Source organism: Zeugodacus cucurbitae, chromosome 3, assembly GCF_028554725.1.
Source record: "Zeugodacus cucurbitae isolate PBARC_wt_2022May chromosome 3, idZeuCucr1.2, whole genome shotgun sequence".
NCBI lineage: Eukaryota > Metazoa > Arthropoda > Insecta > Diptera > Tephritidae > Zeugodacus > Zeugodacus cucurbitae.
Genome location: NC_071668.1, coordinates 30,138,997 through 30,157,660, shown reverse-complemented (window position 1 = coordinate 30,157,660; position 18,664 = coordinate 30,138,997). Strand labels below are relative to the sequence as shown.

At 35.8% G+C, this 18,664-nt stretch overlaps 3 protein-coding genes across 3 annotated transcripts; 2 read left to right on the top strand and 1 right to left on the bottom strand.

Moving 5' to 3' along the window:
- Window positions 1-703: 703 nt before the first annotated feature.
- Window positions 704-4,921, top strand: LOC105219377 (sodium channel protein Nach). Its single transcript, XM_011195478.3, has 8 exons — window positions 704-956; window positions 1,025-1,151; window positions 1,237-1,521; window positions 1,591-1,678; window positions 3,722-3,807; window positions 3,891-4,259; window positions 4,425-4,531; window positions 4,636-4,921. Exons 1-8 carry the CDS (start codon window positions 794-796, stop codon window positions 4,776-4,778), a joined length of 1,368 nt encoding a protein of 455 aa, XP_011193780.2. The 5' UTR covers window positions 704-793; the 3' UTR covers window positions 4,779-4,921.
- Window positions 4,922-5,959: 1,038 nt separating this feature from the next.
- LOC105219374 (uncharacterized) lies at window positions 5,960-15,896 on the top strand. The gene is made up of 7 exons (XM_054226591.1): window positions 5,960-6,340; window positions 6,434-6,575; window positions 7,992-8,887; window positions 11,914-12,135; window positions 13,789-13,936; window positions 14,171-14,445; window positions 15,207-15,896. Exons 1-7 carry the CDS (start codon window positions 6,107-6,109, stop codon window positions 15,840-15,842), a joined length of 2,553 nt encoding a protein of 850 aa, XP_054082566.1. The 5' UTR covers window positions 5,960-6,106; the 3' UTR covers window positions 15,843-15,896.
- Chka_1 (uncharacterized) lies at window positions 15,831-17,557 on the bottom strand. The gene is made up of 4 exons (XM_011195473.3): window positions 17,289-17,557; window positions 17,065-17,215; window positions 16,725-17,002; window positions 15,831-16,541 (listed from the first exon to the last, which is right to left on the bottom strand). The coding sequence occupies exons 1-4, from the start codon at window positions 17,523-17,525 to the stop codon at window positions 15,891-15,893; spliced, it is 1,317 nt and encodes a 438-aa protein (XP_011193775.2). The 5' UTR covers window positions 17,526-17,557; the 3' UTR covers window positions 15,831-15,890.
- Window positions 17,558-18,664: the final 1,107 nt, after the last annotated feature.

Here is an 18,664-nt window from a genome sequence, read left to right as displayed (position 1 = left end):
ATAGCTCAGTACTTCTAACTAATTTTTTACCGAAATTATAGTAGTCTCTCAGATATTTTGAAGACATTTTGAGGGAATATGTTTCTTCCAATAATATGTCTATGTGCTAACAATGAGTGAAATCGGGTCATAACTTCTCCTAGCTCCCATATATCTAATATTAGGGTTTTCAAACTTCATACCATATATATGCCGAATATGTGAGTCAAATTGTTTGTTATATAATAAAATTAAATAAATAAATTACGTATAAAATGTTCGGTGACACCCGAACTTAGCCCTTCCTTACTTGGTTTTTACTATTAAACTATTACAGAGTTCATGTTTTATATTGCCTCCAAAGATTTTCAATACCGGAAAAGCAAGAAATCTTATTTAAGATTTGGAGATTTAGGTAAAAAGAAGTTTTTTATCAATGCAATTCACTGGCCGCTTTCAATTCGCATATATTAATTAATTGCCAAACTATTTTCCAGTAATATAAACTATTAGTAACCTCATTGCTGTCACACATATAATTTTTGGATCCACCCTAATGATTTTGGAGGGTGGCCATAGAATCCAAATTTTATGGGAACTACAACATCTGTTTCATTGTTGGCATTTAATAGCTTAATAAACTGATTCGAATAAGATATGAGTGCGATATTATAATCGCTTAGTTAATGACATAAGTTCAGCCCTAGCTAGCTTGTAATGAGCATAGCTTGATATCAACATCAGTTATTTGTTACTTGACATTCGTTAAAGTCACTTGGTGTCTTGTGGCACCCGGGAAACGAAAAATAATAATATGCGTTTACGTCAACTCGTTGAGGAGTATTTCAAGAATTCAACGTTGCATGGAGCCAAATTTATTGTGGACAAGGATGCATCATGGATAGAGCGCTTGTTTTGGGCGCTGTGCCTGGTGGCATCCTGGTTGGCCTCTTGGCAGTTGATAAAAGCTTCATTGGGTACATATTCACGTACTCATTATGTTAAGATGTGTCATTACTATATTTATTAACTATTCTTCTCTTAGACGCATTTGAGCACAATGCCATCAGTTTTGTGGTGGAGAGCTCCTATCGGGATTGGGATACCAATTTCCCTGCAATCGTTGTTTGTGAATCGAAAAACATGGATCGCATACAGGAAGTAGCAGAGCAGTGAGTTTTGAATTCAAATAAATGATTTTACGTCATTTTGCAAATTAAAAATTAAAATTAATTCATTCCTAACTCTATTTTGCAGACTTTGGGGTGCGGATCATGACTTCACACTGGAGGAGGTGCTTAGTGAGATTTCTTTCTTTCGTGGCGAATCATATCACACCGTGCATGAATGCGGCGGTGAGGAGCCAGCGGAAAACTGTTTCTACTCGAATTTTTCTTATTACGCTCAATTGGTGCGCAGCAGTTGTCAAGATTCGATACAGAATTGCATGTGGAACGACAAAGCCTTCGAATGCTGCAAATACTTCCACCGAATGGAAACGGAACTGGGTATTTGTTATGCTATCAATTCTTTGCAGGCGGGGTATGTTTTTGTGTACATATATTGTTTAATAAAGAAAATTCTTTACCACTACAATTTCTTCGTTTCCAGTAAAAACAATGGCCCCAAGCTTAATATGTACTCAAATCGTTATACTGGTCCGGGATCCCTGAAGATGGAACTACACACTGAAGCCACTGTAAGTGCACTCTAGTTTTATGAATTCTGAAAAATTTGGAGAAGATTTGATTTATAAATATATAGATTTAAATGTTTTTTTAAGATCTTAAAATACACGAAAACGTTGATACCTACAGTGGCTCACAGCTTATTTCGTGTAAGCAACAATTTTGATAATACTGATATGAAATTAATATTTTTTGCTCTGAACTAAATGAACGAATGATGCAATTATATTGATAATTTAGTTTTAAATACAAAACATGTAAACAAATTTACGAAAGTATTAAAATTCAATATTTTATTAAACAAAAACCAAAAACACTCATAATTCATGGGTCACAGCTTATTTCGTGTGTCGATTTTCGTTCATGTGATACATGCAAATAACGGATGCAGAAAACTAACGGTAAATCAAAGAGTGAACTATGAATACTTAAGAAGCAGTTTATGTTCTAAAAACAATGCAGATCAGTTGCAATTACGCGGTATATCAACATGGGTCCACGCACTTCAATTGAAAAACGCGAATTAGTTATTAAACATTTTCAAAGTGGAAAAACGCAAAAACAAATTGCTGAAATGGTTGATTTAAGTTCACCTACAGTTCAATATATAATTCAGCGCCTTGTTCGTGAAAATCGCGTGCATAACAAGGGTCGAAAGGCTCCTAATAAAATTTTTAATGAAACGGATGAGAGGTGGATTTTAAAAAAGATTAAAAAAGAACCAATGTTAAGTGCTCCAGCGGTGACCAAAGATGTTGAAATGTTTCTCGGCAAAAAATGTCATCCAGAACTGTGCGCAGAATATTAAGGGATTCCAATTTTCATGGGCGAACAGCGCGGAATAAGCCTTTTATAAATAAGAAAAATAAGAAAGCCCGTTTACAGTTCGTAAAAGACCATTTAAACAAGGACAATGCTTTTTGGAATACGGTTATTTTCGCGGATGAGAGATAGTTTAATCTTTTTGCGTGAGATGGTAAAGCATGCGTATGGCGGAAACCAAATACTGAGCTCCAAACAAAAAATTTACTCGCAACAGTAAAACATGGTGGCGGTCATGTAATGGTTTGGGGTGTATGTCATCTGCAGGCGTTGGTAGATTGGAGTTTATAGACTCCACTATGAATAAAGAAGTGTACCTAGACTTACTGAAGCAAAATTTCCTTCAACGTGCAGAAGACCTGGGTATAAGTGACACTTTTCGCTTCTACCAGTACAACGACCCTAAACATAAATCTGATCTTGTACAAACTTGGCTCATTTGGAATTGTCCACACCTCGTCCAAACACCTGCACAGTCACCAGATTTGAACGTTATTGAAAATGTATGGCACATTCTGGAAATTAATATTAGAAAACACCACATTTCTAGCATCCAAACTCTAAAAGCGGCTTTGAAGGAAGAGTGGGGTAAAATATCGCCAAATTATACAAAAAAATTGGTGGAATCAATGCAAAACCGCATGAAAGCTGTAATCGAGCAAAAAGGCTTTTCCACAAAATATTGAAATTTTATTTTTGTTTACTTTTTAGTAAGAATTTTTATACCACACGAAATAAGCTGTGACCCATGAATTATGACTGTTTTTGGTTTTTGTTTAATAAAATATTGAAATTGAATACTTTCGTAAATTTGTTTACATGTTTTGTATTTAAAACTAAATTATCAATATAATTGCATCATTCGTTCATTTAGTTCAGAGCAAAAAATATTAATTTCATATCAGTATTATCAAAATTGTTGCTTACACGAAAAAAGTTGTGAGGCACTGTATATTACATAATGAACATCAGCATATTTTAAGTCTTGTAGATTCCTGTATTCCGAAGAATGCATTAGACATTATCAGAAAGAAAAATTTTTGCAATTTGGAGATATTAAATCCAGTTGACATCCATGAAAGACTAATACATGACCCAACAGACTAAAGGAAGACCTTCACTTTACATAAAATTCTTATTTATTTCATCGTATACCAATATTCGCTCCCTGTACTATTGAAGTTCATCCTCGCTAAACTACATTGTTGTCAATGATCCTTGTCTAATTTAAGGTTTTTATTCTTGGTGAGGAGGAAGTGCCCACTTTTGTTACGCCCAAAACGGATTATCTATTGGTTGGGCCTTATGTGTCATTTGTGTGAGTATTTACGTATTAAGTTCCTAAACCCTTCTATTATATCTTTGGATAACTTTGGGTTTTGATCAACATTTCCCTCTAAGTCGCCACATATCCAAACGAGACATTCAGAATGATGAACAAATTCGTGAAACAAGTGTAGCTCAACGCAATTGCCGTTTTAGTGATGAAAATAATTTGGACGTTCATCGCTACTACAGTTATTCCGCTTGTACGGTGCAGTGTCGCAAGGATCGTCAGATCGAACTGTGCAATTGTTCCAGTCATCTTTCACCGAACACACCCGACTGGCAGATGTGCAATATGGACGGACTGGAGTGTTTGAATCGCAACTATGAAGATTTATCTGTGATCATAGCGAAATGGTCGCGTGGACGCAAGGGGCTGGTGTGCGATTGTCTGCCCTCCTGCACAGAAGTTGACATTTCTACGGTGCACGACAGCAAAGAAAAGTAAAACTCTCGAGAAACTATAATAACCCAGTCAGCATTTGAAGCAATGTAGATTTGACATTATTTAGGGCACTTGGTTGCGTTCATATCACCAAATGCCGGCTGGGAAAGCTTCCATTGAATAAACTCTTTGAGTTATACTAAAATATTTATTTTCTATTGAAGCATTTTTGAGAATCAGAACCCTTTGGCTAAAATAGAGATTTCGCTTATTGAATTGCCCACAGAGCGCTACAAGCGAAATGTTGTGCGAGGAAAGTTGGATTTAGTGGGTAAGCACTTGATTTTGATGAATGCATATCTTATTCTTACATAAGTATATTTAATAATTATTCAGAGCAAATAAACACTTTCCAACGTATTGTAATTCTTTCAGTATCAATTGGCGGCACTACCGGTCTGTTCGTTGGCGCTAGTCTCTTGAGTTTCGTGGAGATTATTTACTATATTACAATACGCCCTTATGGCACTATGCTATCGGAGAGGCGACAAATGCGACAAAAATTGCAGGTTTCTTAAAATGAGACTACACAAATGATGACAAAAGCGAACTGAGATTTTAGCGTTGCTTTTGATTGCCTTCTGATTTTATAAGTGTGTGGTTCTGTTTAAACGCAAGTGAAATTAATAAATAAAGTAATTTTGGCACCAAACAATTTAAAAAGAGCTAAAATATTGTTTTCATTCTATTTTTTGAAAAGTCAGATACATAACTTTTTTTTCTACAATCGACTTACCGATTTACACAATATCGACTTTTGTGTTAACGTCGCGCATCGTGGGCAATGAGTATGTATAAACCCTGTGAGTTCCGGTCTTCAAAATATTAATTCAAGTAAGTGTTCTCTGGAACCGTCTAAGTTGTTTCATCAAATCAAAATATAGTTTATTCATTACAATTCCAATCAAAGGCGATGCACCGGGTATAGCGTTCTTTTCACATTTCTATATAATTTTTGTGGAACCATTTATCTTTTACTTCAGAGTAAGTTTCAGCCTCTTTATTTTAGCTACATTTCTTTGAAGCCAGTATTAGCTTGAGATTGAGTATTGGTTATAGTTGCTGGACCAGAATCGGAGAATCATTTTTTTTTATTTTCTTTTGATGTTCACGATCAGAATAGCTTCTTTTTGGCGTCTGTATTCATTGTTGTTCATTTGACAAGAACGGAACTTAGACAGTCACCATGGTTGCTGCACCTAGCGAAGAGCCACATTTCCTATCATCAAAGTTTTTTCCATAAAAATAATATATAATCCATTAACACATGAAGTAATATTCGGCAGCCAAAACTCATAATAGAGTCCTTTGAATGCAAGGATTGACTACAAAATGTATGCAGGCAATTCTAGTGGCTCCTCCTCTTATTGAACGCCGCGAAGTTTTCAAGTTGCTTATATATATTATATAAGATAGCATACCACACTGGAGAGTGAAGGTATGTACTTTCGTACGTGTATATATGTATGTTTCTTATCAAACGTGAGGAATTCAATTAGGTAACAATACTGCAAAAACAAAAGTATCGAAATGGTTTGTAAATGCGACTGACGATATCGACAGAACCAAAACAGATGTACTGCACAATGACAAACGCCATATATATGTGCGAGCGGATGTGTTTATCCGTATGCGCTGTATATAGCACGTTTTGCTCCGCCAATGCGGTGCTCGATAAATGTCGGCCGCGGACAGTTGACTCGAGAAGCTCGACGAATTTGGACGGACGCCAAAATATAGAGCAGCTAAAGAAAAAAAAAACACATAGCGACATTTAAATAGTGAAATTTATTGCGAAAGGTCACTTGTGTACAAATATAAATAAGTGGAATTATAAAAAACAAAAATGTCGCTAAATATTGGAGAGTCAGAGTCAAACGAAAGTCCTACAACAGCGCCCGAAGACCTGCTAACACACGCCGAATGCGAACGAATTCTGGTGAAGGCCTGCGGTATGGAATGCAAGTTGCAGCTGATAGACTATCTTCTGACGCCAGCCGAGAACGCAAACGGCTATCTTGGCGAATATTATCACCTGTTGGCGCGCTATAACGTCGCTGAGTCGGATGAAAACAAAAATGTAAGTTTTGGCGCAGACAAGCAAATATGTAGCATACTTTTGGGGTGTAAGAGTGGAGAGTGGTTTCATGAACTGTTGCTTGTTAAATCGTAGCTGACTGATGGGCGCGAAACGCATGAACTGCGTGCTTTCGTCAAACGTGTGCCACAGGCTAGTGCAGAGGCAGAGAAGGAGGCCATATTCCGAAAAGAAGCAACGCTCTATGAAACTCTGTTAGAACGCTTACGCAGATACTGTGAGTAACTATTGAAATAAGCTTTAAATCTAAGATATGTTTATTTCAAAATAAGGTTTTCTATGCTTCAAACGAAAAAAGTTGTCAAAACATAACATTTATACATATATATTCCTACACCACACAATTAAACGTTTTTAAATTTGTTTCAAATATAGAGAAGTTGCAGTTACATAAAAAATAAATAATTTCCATAAGTTTTCTTCAATCACTCATACGTCCCTGCGCCACCGTTTACGCTGTCGTATGAGTAACTTTAATATTTACATAAGAAATTTTGCTAAAAAAGGTTAAATTAGAGGTGCCTTACGCATAACTTTTGTCATAACCGTAACAATTTATACCATACCCGATTATTGGTATCATAACCATAAACAGCAGATACTTTCATTCGTTGTTTTTGTTTTTATTTGGAAAGTGTCAAATAAAGCGAATAAAAAACAAGTAGGGTTTAACCGAATATTTTGTACTCTCGCAATTTATTGATCCCGTATATTCGGCACAAAGTCCACTAGCGAAATCGTTTTAGATTTTATATGGGGTTTGGAAAATTTCTTGGCTCGATTTCAGCTATATTTTATCGATTTCCTAGCTATATTTTATCGATGATTCTACGTTCACTTAATTTTGCTAAGATATCTCACATGCTAACCGATATACACAGTATAAAGTACACCGGAAGTTTGAAAACCGAATTTTAGGTTTATGGTGGCTAGTGGAAATATTTGCCAAATTTTCGGCACGAAGGCACACTATAATAAGCACCACATCTCCTTTGAACTTCTTTCACAAACACTGAGGCTCTCATGCTCGATATCTGGTGACTTGAAAAGTTATAGTTTGATTTTCAGTTTGGTATATATAACTATATATTGAACTCTTTTAGTTTTAGGACCTACAAGGAACCGTTATGTAAACAAATCTATTATAGTCTCTTAGTGACTTGTTGGGAGCGTATAAAAACGCACTTTTGTTAATTCACTAACGGAAAACTTCACAAATTTTACAGAAGAAAGCTGCACTCCGATTTTTTTTTTATAAAATATGAGAATTCAATACTTACACGCCTACATAATAGTTGTTACGCCCTGTATTGAACGTTAAATATATAAGTCAAATATGTTTATATAATAGTCAAATTTTGCCTTGCAAAGCATGCCATTGCAAATCACATCAAAGTTATAATTCTTGAGTTGTCCGTAGCAAAGTGCAATGAACTGATACAAATTAAGTTCGGTAAGTTTGAAGTAGACCCAGAATTATATATCTGCCAGTTATCCATTTTACACATTTTTGCTATGACGAAAGAATTGTAAATGGCACCTCTGCATTATTATTATTTAAAGCAGATATTTTATCGCTTTTTACTTTCCATGAACTTTGATATAAAGCATTCATATTCTCGTTGTTTTTCAGCTACAGTAGCCTGGTCGCCGCGCTGCTACTACACACGTGACGATTTTATTGTGCTTGAGGACTTGGAGGAAATTGGTTATGCTCTATATCCGAAAGTCGATACATGTATTCCCGATAATTATTTACATCAGGTGCTGCGCGCTTTGGCTGCTCTACATGCCGCCAGCTTTGCACTCGAACACAAAGAAGGCGTTTGTATAGGCAATATCTATAAACAATTAGGAGAAGAGATCACTATATCAGAACGTGTGCCATGGTATACCACAGGGCTACGTGCAATTCGTGCTTTGGTTAAATCGCAGTTAGAAACACAACCGATTTCTGCGCGAGAATCCATTGAGGCTCGCTTTGCGGTTGCTGTTGAAGGCGTGTACGGTATGACAAACGTCTCTTCTCATTACCGGAATGTGCTCTGCCATCGTGACATTTGGCGCGGTAATATCTTCTTTAGCGACAGCCCTTCGACTACTCCGAATTCGGTATTATTCGTGGATTATCAAACTGCGCGCTACTGTCCGCCAGCCATCGATTTGATATACGTATTGTTCATGAACTTAGATAAGGCCACAAGAAAAGCCAAAGAAACGCAATATTTGCGCTTTTATTACGATTATCTACAGCGAGATTTCGTCGCCAATGGGTTTACGCAGACAGATGTGCCACTCTCTTACTCAGATTTATTGGCTTCTTATCGGGAATTTCAGCCTTTCGGTTTGCTTTACAGAGCGATTGCCAGTACAATATTGAATGTCCCACGAGAGATTGTGACCAACTACTACGTTCAGGTGGAGCGCACTGACATGGTTCTTAAACTAATGGATGAGCTGCCCGAGTTTCGAAAGTGTCTGGAAGAACAGATTTGTGAAATTTTGCAGTTTTTGAGCGAAGAAAGTTGTTAGGCAACCAATTGCTTTTGATAGTTAGATAAAGTAGAATTGAACAATGATTAATGATCGGTATTTGTTGTAATTTAAGTAACTGTCAGGCACCACAATTATAATGTATTTGCCAGGCTTTATCTTCTTTCGAGGATTCGCAGATCAAAATATGCATTGCTATATCGTGCACTATTCAATATTACCGCAAATTATCTGATCATTTAAAACAAAAAATAAAAAGCTCTAGAATATCTTCGCATTGACGGTGTTCATCGAAGGTAGTGATAGATATTTATTACTGAAGAAACTATCCCAAAGAAAGATAATGTTCCTAGAAGCAGTCCCATTAATTATTATTAACACAGACATATTTTATTCAGAAAGAAGCAATTCTGAATGAATATTTTACAAAGTATACATATGTATGTACTATAATTTATTAATGGCATACGCAAAACCTAAACAGAGTAAAATGTGCTAAAATGTTGTAATTTTATCTAAGCCAATAAAGTAATTGGTATTTATCTACTTAATGCAAGCAAATATAAATATTGATCAAGATAATACCATATGGTGTCTTAAACTACATATGTGTGTTGTTATCATTTGATAAAGATAAATTGATATCTATATAATTCTTCTCGGCATAATAAAATAATTATTTAATTAAACTTGGTACAACATACTGAATGCTTTTAATAAGTTGGTATTTCTCAATTTGAATGACGATCAAAGCGAATTAGACATTGGATCTATGTATTTTACTTTCCGTAATTTCATCTAATATAAAACATTTTTCAGCTGCTGAAAGGAAAGAATTGTTCGTATGTAGGATTTAAAAGGTCAATATGCGGGCAGATCAAATGTAATCTATATACTTTAATGGAGTATTTTTGAAGCGTGACTAGTATCTCACTGGGTGTAATCGAAACCTATCTACTAAAACAGAGCAACACAAACAACAGTTTAGAAATATCGAAAATATTATTTTTATATAATGCAAAAGAATTAGAAAGTAATTGGTATCTTCCTATAATCAAATCAGCATAATCTACAAAAAAAATTGAGTTACAGAGACTTCGAATTATAGAAGTTTTCATTAAAACATTAAATTTTTCAAAAAGCTGTAAAATTCAGATTTATACAGAGTTTTATTTATTTACTTCGCATAAGTTTATAACTTAAAACATGTATTTTTGACTGAAATATATTTTTCACGTGCTTGTTTGAGTGAAAAGAGATTTCGATCTGTTTCTTGTTTTGTAATGATCGTCAGTCGTATTAATATTCGTATTTAAATAGGACTTTAAATTGCAAAGGAGGACATTTCATAATTTTTTTATGGTGATTGAGTAATTTCTTCTTTTGAATCCTCATTTGGTTATATTCATTCGGGTCTGAAATAATCTGTCATAGTAAGATTTGAAGGGATATTTGTATTACTATTTCCCATCCATAATTCGAAATCAGTAACTCATTTTTGATCGTCGCCAATGTTTTGAAAAAGAATTTGAGGTATGTAACTTTCGTTCGTTCGATTTATGGAAGTAACTTTGTATGAAATTTTACTTCTATTGCCAATTTTAGATTATGATTTACGATTATGGAGAACTTAGAGTTATGGAGAACTCTGAGTTATGGAAGTTCAAATGTATTTCTAATAGGCAGAAATTGCAAAACTATATGGGAGCATATGGATTAAATAAATATTTCAACTAAAGAAATTGAATGAATTGTAGTTAAGAAACACATATTATTCACGTATTATTAATTCATACCCATATATTACAAAATCAATCGGATTGGCGAAAGACATTATATTGGGTATTTGTAACTCGATGTATGAACCTATTTATACCATTTTTGGAATCGAATGGTCATACCCTAACATAAAATATGCATATGTACATAAGAACAAGGTCCTGCAAGGAACAATACAAAATATTAACCAATTCCATCCATTTTGGGAGCAGAGTTTCCATACTTCTGTATCCCTATCTGCATTAATTCTTAAATAAATTGATTCAGTAGTGGGAAATATTAATTTAATGAGGACTGTCTCACTATGTTTAGACTGATTCATATGAGACTTATATGACTATTATGATTACTTTCCTATTGACCGCAGTGGTCAATAAATCTACTTATCAGTTATGTGACGCTTTTATTAAATGCTCTCTTAATGTTTAAAACAATCTGATTTCAAATACCTCTTACCGCGGGTCGGGGAAAATATTTGAAACACCAAGCTTGAGTGAGAACTATTTCATTCTGATTTTATTTTGGTTTTTTACTTACTTATATACAAATTTTAGAATTATCTTAAGAACTAATTATATATGTATGTGTGTATGTCTATATTTATATTTTATATGTTGCACGATAAGGGGTTATTTCAAATGCAAACAAGCAATTGCCCAAATGTATTTTTATAACCAATAGGTTATCTTGTGCATACATATAAATGTGTTTGTTGAGTGCATGCATGTTGCATATAGATGCATGCGTGCCTCATATAAATATATGTACGTTGTATATATAAATGTATGTATTATATGTATGTATGTATGTATGCTCGTTAAATATATTTGAACATACATATTTATGCTCAGTGGACTGTATGTGTTATTACATTTTTCTTATTTAATATTCTTAATATGTAGAGTAATAAAAAACTAAATATATACGCACATGTTCATTTTTGAACATTCTCCCGGGCGACAAAAGTGACTCCTGTTCATTTTTGAACACTTAACTATCACATCACCGAACAAGAAAGAGTAGATTGTTGCACAGTGCTTGTTACCGATTTGTTATTTATACATTTATTTGACAATTGTAAATCGCTCTTTATCTTTAGTTATTAATGATTAGTATAAGTGATGAGGAACTTAACCACATGATTTAGTTGCTATTCGCTTGTGGAGACGTCGCGATCGCGTTAGTGCGCTTCTTTCTGATACGAGAGCTTATATTAGTTTATTTAACGAGACTCGTTGGTATCATTCAGAGACGGCGAGCATTTCAGTAGCTTCGCGCATTAGCTCTTGGCAAAAGCAATAAAAATGAGTCCCACATCTACGCTCGTACGTGGTGATAAGCAAAATGAGCTCTTCTCGCGCGCCGAAGTCGAGAAAATATTGAGCAATATATTGAACTCGAATGCCGTTGCTGTGTTGTTGGAATATAATGTATCGCCGGAGTGTGGACCAACTGGTTACTTAGGTGAATACTTTCATTTGGAATTGAAATACAAATTTGTAGAGGTAATGAGATACAAGTGTGTGTATAGTTTTTGAGTTGATAAGTTGAAATTTTGTATTGAGTGGCACTGACCTATAGCAAGATGTGGTAAAAGGTGCTTCATTTTGAAAATCTGCTAGAAGAATCTGTGAATATAACCTTTTTAAATACATTTATTTAAAATTTGCTATAACTTATAAGAGACCATTGAACGTTATCAGAATAAAATCACCTATCTAAACTCATTACTTGAGAACTCAACACCCATACTAAATGTACATACATACACATGTATGATCGTTCCTAATTTAACGAAATTTAACCCCAATTAAAACAAGTAAGGAAGGGCTAAGTTCAGTTGTGACCGAACATTCTATACTCTCGCAATTTATTTATTTAATATTATATAAAAGACAATTTGACCCACATATTCGTCATATATATGGTAAAAAGTCCATTGAAAGTTGGAAACCCTAATATTAGGTTAGAGCACTGAGGTCCTCATGTTCGATATATGGGGCCTGGAAAACCTATGGTCCGATTTCGGCGATTTTTAGAAAGGGGCTGCCACACTATAAATGTAGTATTTATGCAAAGTCTGTTCCGATATCTTCACTAGGGTTTACTTTATATATTGTAAAGTTAACGATTCAGATCGTCTTCAAAGTTCTGGTATATAGGAAGTAGGCGTGGTTGGCCTATTTTCACAACATATCATTGGGATGTAAGGAAACTATTACAAACCAAGTTTCATTGAAATCGGTCGAGTAGTTCCTGAGATATGGATTTTGACCCATAAATGGGCGACGCCACGCCCATTTTTTCATTTTGTAAAAATATCTGAGTGCAGCTTCCATCTGCCATTTCTTACGTGAAATTTAGTGTTTCTGACGTTTTTCGTTAGTAAGTTAACCCACTTTTAGTAATTTTCAACTCAACCTTTGTAAGGGAGGTGGGCGTGGTTATTATCCGATTTTTTTCATTTTTGGACTGTATTAAGAAGTGGCTAAAAAACACGACTGCAGAAAGTTTGGTTTATATAGCTCTATCGGTTTGCGAGATATGTACAAAAAACCTATTTGGGGGCGGGGCCACGCCCACCTCCCCAAAAAAATTACATCCAAATATGCCCCTTCATAGTGCGATCCTTCATACCAAATTTTATTTCCATAGCTTTATTTATGGCTTAGTTATGGCTCTTTATGTGTTTTCGGTTATCGCCATTTTGTGGGCGTGGCAGTGGTCCGATTCCGCCCATCTTCGAACTTAACCTACTTATGGTGCCAAGGAACACGTGTTCCAAGTTTCATTAAGATATCTCAATTTTTACTCAAGTTATAGCTTGCACGGACGGACAGACGGACGGACGGACAGACAGACATCCGGATTTGAACTTTACTCGTCACCCTGATCACTTTGGTATATATAACCCTATATCTAACTCGTTTAGTTTTAGGACTTACAAACAACCGTTATGTGAACAAAACTATAATACTCTCTTTAGCAACTTTTGTTGCGAGAGTATAATTAATGAAATATGGAATTTATTCAGCTGAAACTGAATAACTTTCCGTTCAGTTTCTTAATTTAAGGCATGTTACAACCCAAAAATCTGAATCTGATCTGGAAATAACTAAACTCTAACAAGGGTTAACTAATTCTGTTTCAAATTGTAGCCCAACAACACAATTCAAACAACGCGCGTGTTCGTTAAATCCTTGCCTTATCAAAATCCCAAAATGACGGCGTTTATTGAAGCTTGTGGCATGCTCACAAAAGAAGCAGCAATCTACGAGCAACTCTTAAATGAGTTGAGAAGACTGAGTGAGTATTCGAGTCTACCGGCAAAGAGTGAGAAAACATTTAATTAACATTAAAAACTTAACAAACCCGATTGAAATCGTAATTATAAGCGCTATTACCATTATTTTTATTCATTTAATATTTTATTTTCTCTTCCCGCTCCGCTTCTATTCAGTTGTTATCTTTTGTGTTATCACTGAAATTAAGCAGTTAATATTGATAAAGGCTTTTAATAATTTCTGCTATCGTCTACAGCAGCGACCATCTGGTGTGCTCAGTGCTACTTTACACGCAGAGATTTGTTTGTCATGCAAAATATTGTCGATATGGGTTATGAGCCACTGGTAGACCCCGCGGAGTTTCTAACTCAATCACAGATGGATGTATTGCTGAAAAGCTTAGCAACCATGCATGCTTGTAGTTTAACATACGAAGAGCAAAATAAAGTCAATATCGGAGAGCAGCTAGAAGATGTGCTCAGAGAGATGACAGTTACGCCAGATGTGGTTTTCTACACCGCAGGACTGAGGGTAAGTATTATAATTATAAAGGGTGATCCATTTCGAGGTTCCCTGCTTATTTATAATAAAAAATACAGATAATTCAAATTGAATGAGGAATGTTTAATATTATTCCAAAGAACATTCTTTGGTATTCTTTTAAAGATTATCTATTTCAAATGTTGGCCGCGGCTACGTCTCAGATGATCCATACGTTGAGTCCAATTTTTAATGACTCGTTCGAGCCGACTCAAAATACTCATTCGACTGATAGCTGGCGAATGACACGCGTGATGTTTTGCTCCAAGGCCTGAAACCAAGCGGGATTGTCCGCATAGACTTTCGTCTTTATATATCCCCACAGGAAAATGTCTAACGGTATGATATCACACTATCTTGGTGGCCAATCGACCGGTCCAAAACGTGGAATAATCTGCTCACCGAAGTGTTCTCGCAATAAATCCATGGATTGATGCTATGTGCAGAAGTGGCGCCGTCTTGTTGAAACCAAATGTCGCCGAGATCACGAACTTCAATTTCAGGCATCAAATAGTCAGTATAGTATATAAATAATCGTTCTCACCGGTATCATTTTTGGAGAAATATGGACCGATGATTCCACTGGACCACAACCCACACCAAACCGATGTTTCTCGTGTATATCCTTACTGATAGACCATCCATCATTTGACCATAAATCTCCAAAAAAATTCTAAAGTCTTCGTGGTTTTCACTGTTTAATTCTTTTGAAACTAATGCTAATCTTTTATAAATTATATACTTACTTACAGGCTGTCTTAGCAGTTGTCAGCGTTCACCCCGCTTACCAATGTGAGGCATTGCAGAAGTTCATTGCCCAAGAGTTGCCGCGACATTTGGACAGCGTATACGAGATGGTAAATCCATCCAAGAAATACCGGAATGTGTTTTGCCATCGCGATCTCTGGGGTGGTAACTTGTTCTTCAATAAAGCACAACCCGATGCAGAACCTGTCGTTCTGGTGGACTATCAACTAGCACGCTACAGTCCGCCTGCGATCGATGTGCTCATGGCAGTGTATTTGAATATAACTCCACAACAACGTAGAACGATGAAACACTGGTGCTATGATAGATACTACAGTTACTTTGCTGAGGAACTAAGCCGACAGGGTTTATCTGTGGAGCAGCAAATTACTCGAAGCGAATTTGAGCAATCACTGAAAGAGCTGGAACTCTTTGCCGCACTATACAATTGCATATCGGCGACTATACTGCGGGTGCCGGGAGATTACTTAAAGGATTTGAAGTTAAATCATCCGGACGCATTTCATCGCTATACAAATGTAGATCGAGTGAAAGAGGTGCTCGAGCTGTTAAAAATTGATAAGAAATTCAAGGATTACATATTTGAGTGTATTGAAGAAATGATGCGCTTGTTATTGTAGAGTCTGTTTTATTATTATATTTAATTAATAAAAATTATACAATTACTGTCACAAGTCACGGTTTTTCAGTAAATATGCTATAAGTTCTTCAATGGGCCACATAATCTTCGACTCGTAAGTGGGGTCCATTGCCATTATACGTTGAAAGAATTCATCACGCTGAGTATTCATGTAGTAATCGAACTTCTCTTGCTCCTCCGCATGCCATTTATTCGACAATCCCTCTGGCATCATTGTCAGCGGCTTGGTAATGGCCATAATGATCAGTGCTGGTAGGTGCGCACGATGAATATCTGCCAAAAGCTCTGCCTTGGTAATAGTATCAGTTGGCAAATCCAGCGCCTTGAAACGTGCTTGCAGCTCGGAAAAGTAATGATCGATATACTCCTGCATATGGTGTTTTCTTTCGTCTGCTGTGGTTTGGCCATACAAGAAGAAGAGTATGTCTAAGCCCGGCGGTGCATATCGACTGAGTTGAAAGTCGACTATACAGCAGGAAGTAGGTTCAAGATTTGCATCAAACTTGAAAAATATATTTCGTTCCCATGAGTCACGATGCAGGAAGACATTGCGCAACTTGGTTGAGGGTTCCGTATACTTTTGCACATCCATAAGCAGCGGAAAGAGCTTGTCTTTAATAAGTGATTGTATCTCGGGTGTTTGGAATTTTCGGTAATTTTTCGCAAGATATATTAGTCCCTGTAACAGTATTAAGTTAATATGTATAGACAATGTTCCCTTTTCAGTAGAAACTCGAACGCAAACTTCAAATAATCGCAAGAACTTAACAATAGATAGTTTATATTAGTATGTTTAAATCATCTGCTACAACTATCGGATTGAATTTGTTAGAATACTACTTTATATAACTCAAATATTTACCTTAGCGCCTGTGACGTACCACTCATTTTCCGTGATTAACATCAGTTCAAATAAGGAATCCTCAAATTGCTTGCCAATGTTGACGCCTTCCTTTTCCTCCCATGCAACGCTACCAGCATGCAGCTGTGCCAAGTGCGTGAGAAATAGTTTGCGATGCCTGTTCGTGTATGGTTCATCACTGGCCAAGTGCCGGTAGCCTAGGTGTGCAGCAGAGAGATCTTCAAGCACCAACAAATCTCTCCTTGCATAGTAGCACTCCGCATACAGTTTAGTGGTGGCTGAGAGCGATTCGAAATAAGATTTTGAAATTGAATTAGTTGCCAAAACAATTTGTACTCACCATACTTTTGTATATTCGGCATAATCGCAGTGTAGGCACAGATTTCTTTGCGAAAAAAATTTTTGCGCTCACACTCAGCGCGTAGCAATTCATTCGAAACGGGCACCGATTTCACAAAGCAACAGAGCTCTTTGATGTCATATGTTGAGTGCTGTCAGTTAAGTTATTTAAAGTGTTCAGATATTTTATAAAAAAGTGCACTTTCTACGCCCTTGTTGCCTTACCTTGCCGCATATTTGCACGCGAAGCTTGAAATATTCACCCATAAAACCCACAAGCTCATTCGAGCCCTTTTCAAGTTCATAGCTCGTAATTTCTACACTCTCCTCTGGTTTTAGCTTCAGTGCATTTCTTACAACTATTTCGCATTCTTCAGCGCTTAGTAGTTCAACAACTGTCCCACTCATTTCATGCGCCGTCTGTTCTCTATGGCCGCTGCTTTCGAACTGTCGCGCAATCATATTTAGAATCGCAAGCGAATTCTTTGCAACTACAATGTGGCACTTAAGATCGTCTTAATTTATTCTACACTTATCTATATACATATAATATGTATGCATATACATATGTATGTAGATTAGTATATTACATACACCTGTGAAGTACATTAAGTGCAACGTTATTGTTATCTTCATGATATTCTAATTTTGTAGCTACATCTTATCTCACCGCGCGATTTCAATTTACGAATTAGCTCCAAGCTTATCATTTATCTTGAACTTTAAGAGCACAAAAAGTATCTAAAAATTGTATAAAAATTCTAGTCTAGTAAATCGTTTATGTTTATCAGTTAATGCTTAGTTTGGAGTGTTAATAAGTAAGATACCTTTAACGGACAAAAATTAATTGTTTACTTATTTTTATGGTTTGTTGTGAGTACTTACCGACCACTTAGTTCAGAGAACTAAAACTCACATATGTTAATCATAGGCAGATATCAAAGGTCGAAGAAAAAACCTGACTAGACCCTTACTAGTGGTGAAATATCGCGGGGGTTTTAGGACTGTTTACTAACGGTATCGCAAAAAATTTAGCACATACAGTTAATTATTTAGGTGATTGTTGTTTTCTTTCCGTCACCCCATCAGCCCATTGTGATTATTCAGTGATCTCAGACATCTAATTTACCGAGTCAGATAACGTAGGTCTGCAACATAATACGTTTTTGCAAATATCTCGCAAAGTAGCAAAGCTATATAAACCAAACTTACTGGACATATTTCCATTTAATAGCCCATCATAAACTATGAAAATGGGTGCAATCAATACATAACCTACCATAAGACAACTTCTAAAATTGCGTTAACTCACGAACGAAAAAGTGTTTTATAAAATATAAACAAGTAAGAAAAGGCTAAGTTCGGGTGCAATCGAACATTATATACTCTCGTAATTTGTTTATATAGTTTTATTAAGATAACACACAATTTGACCCATATTTTCGGCATAAAGTACTTCAATAACGAAATATCGGTAAATCTCTCAGATATTTTAGTGTATCTCCGAACTAAAAATAATTAAAGTCAGGTCACAACTTCCCATAGCTCACATAAACCGAATTATAGGTTTTTCAAAAATACGGTGGACTTTCTTCCGCATA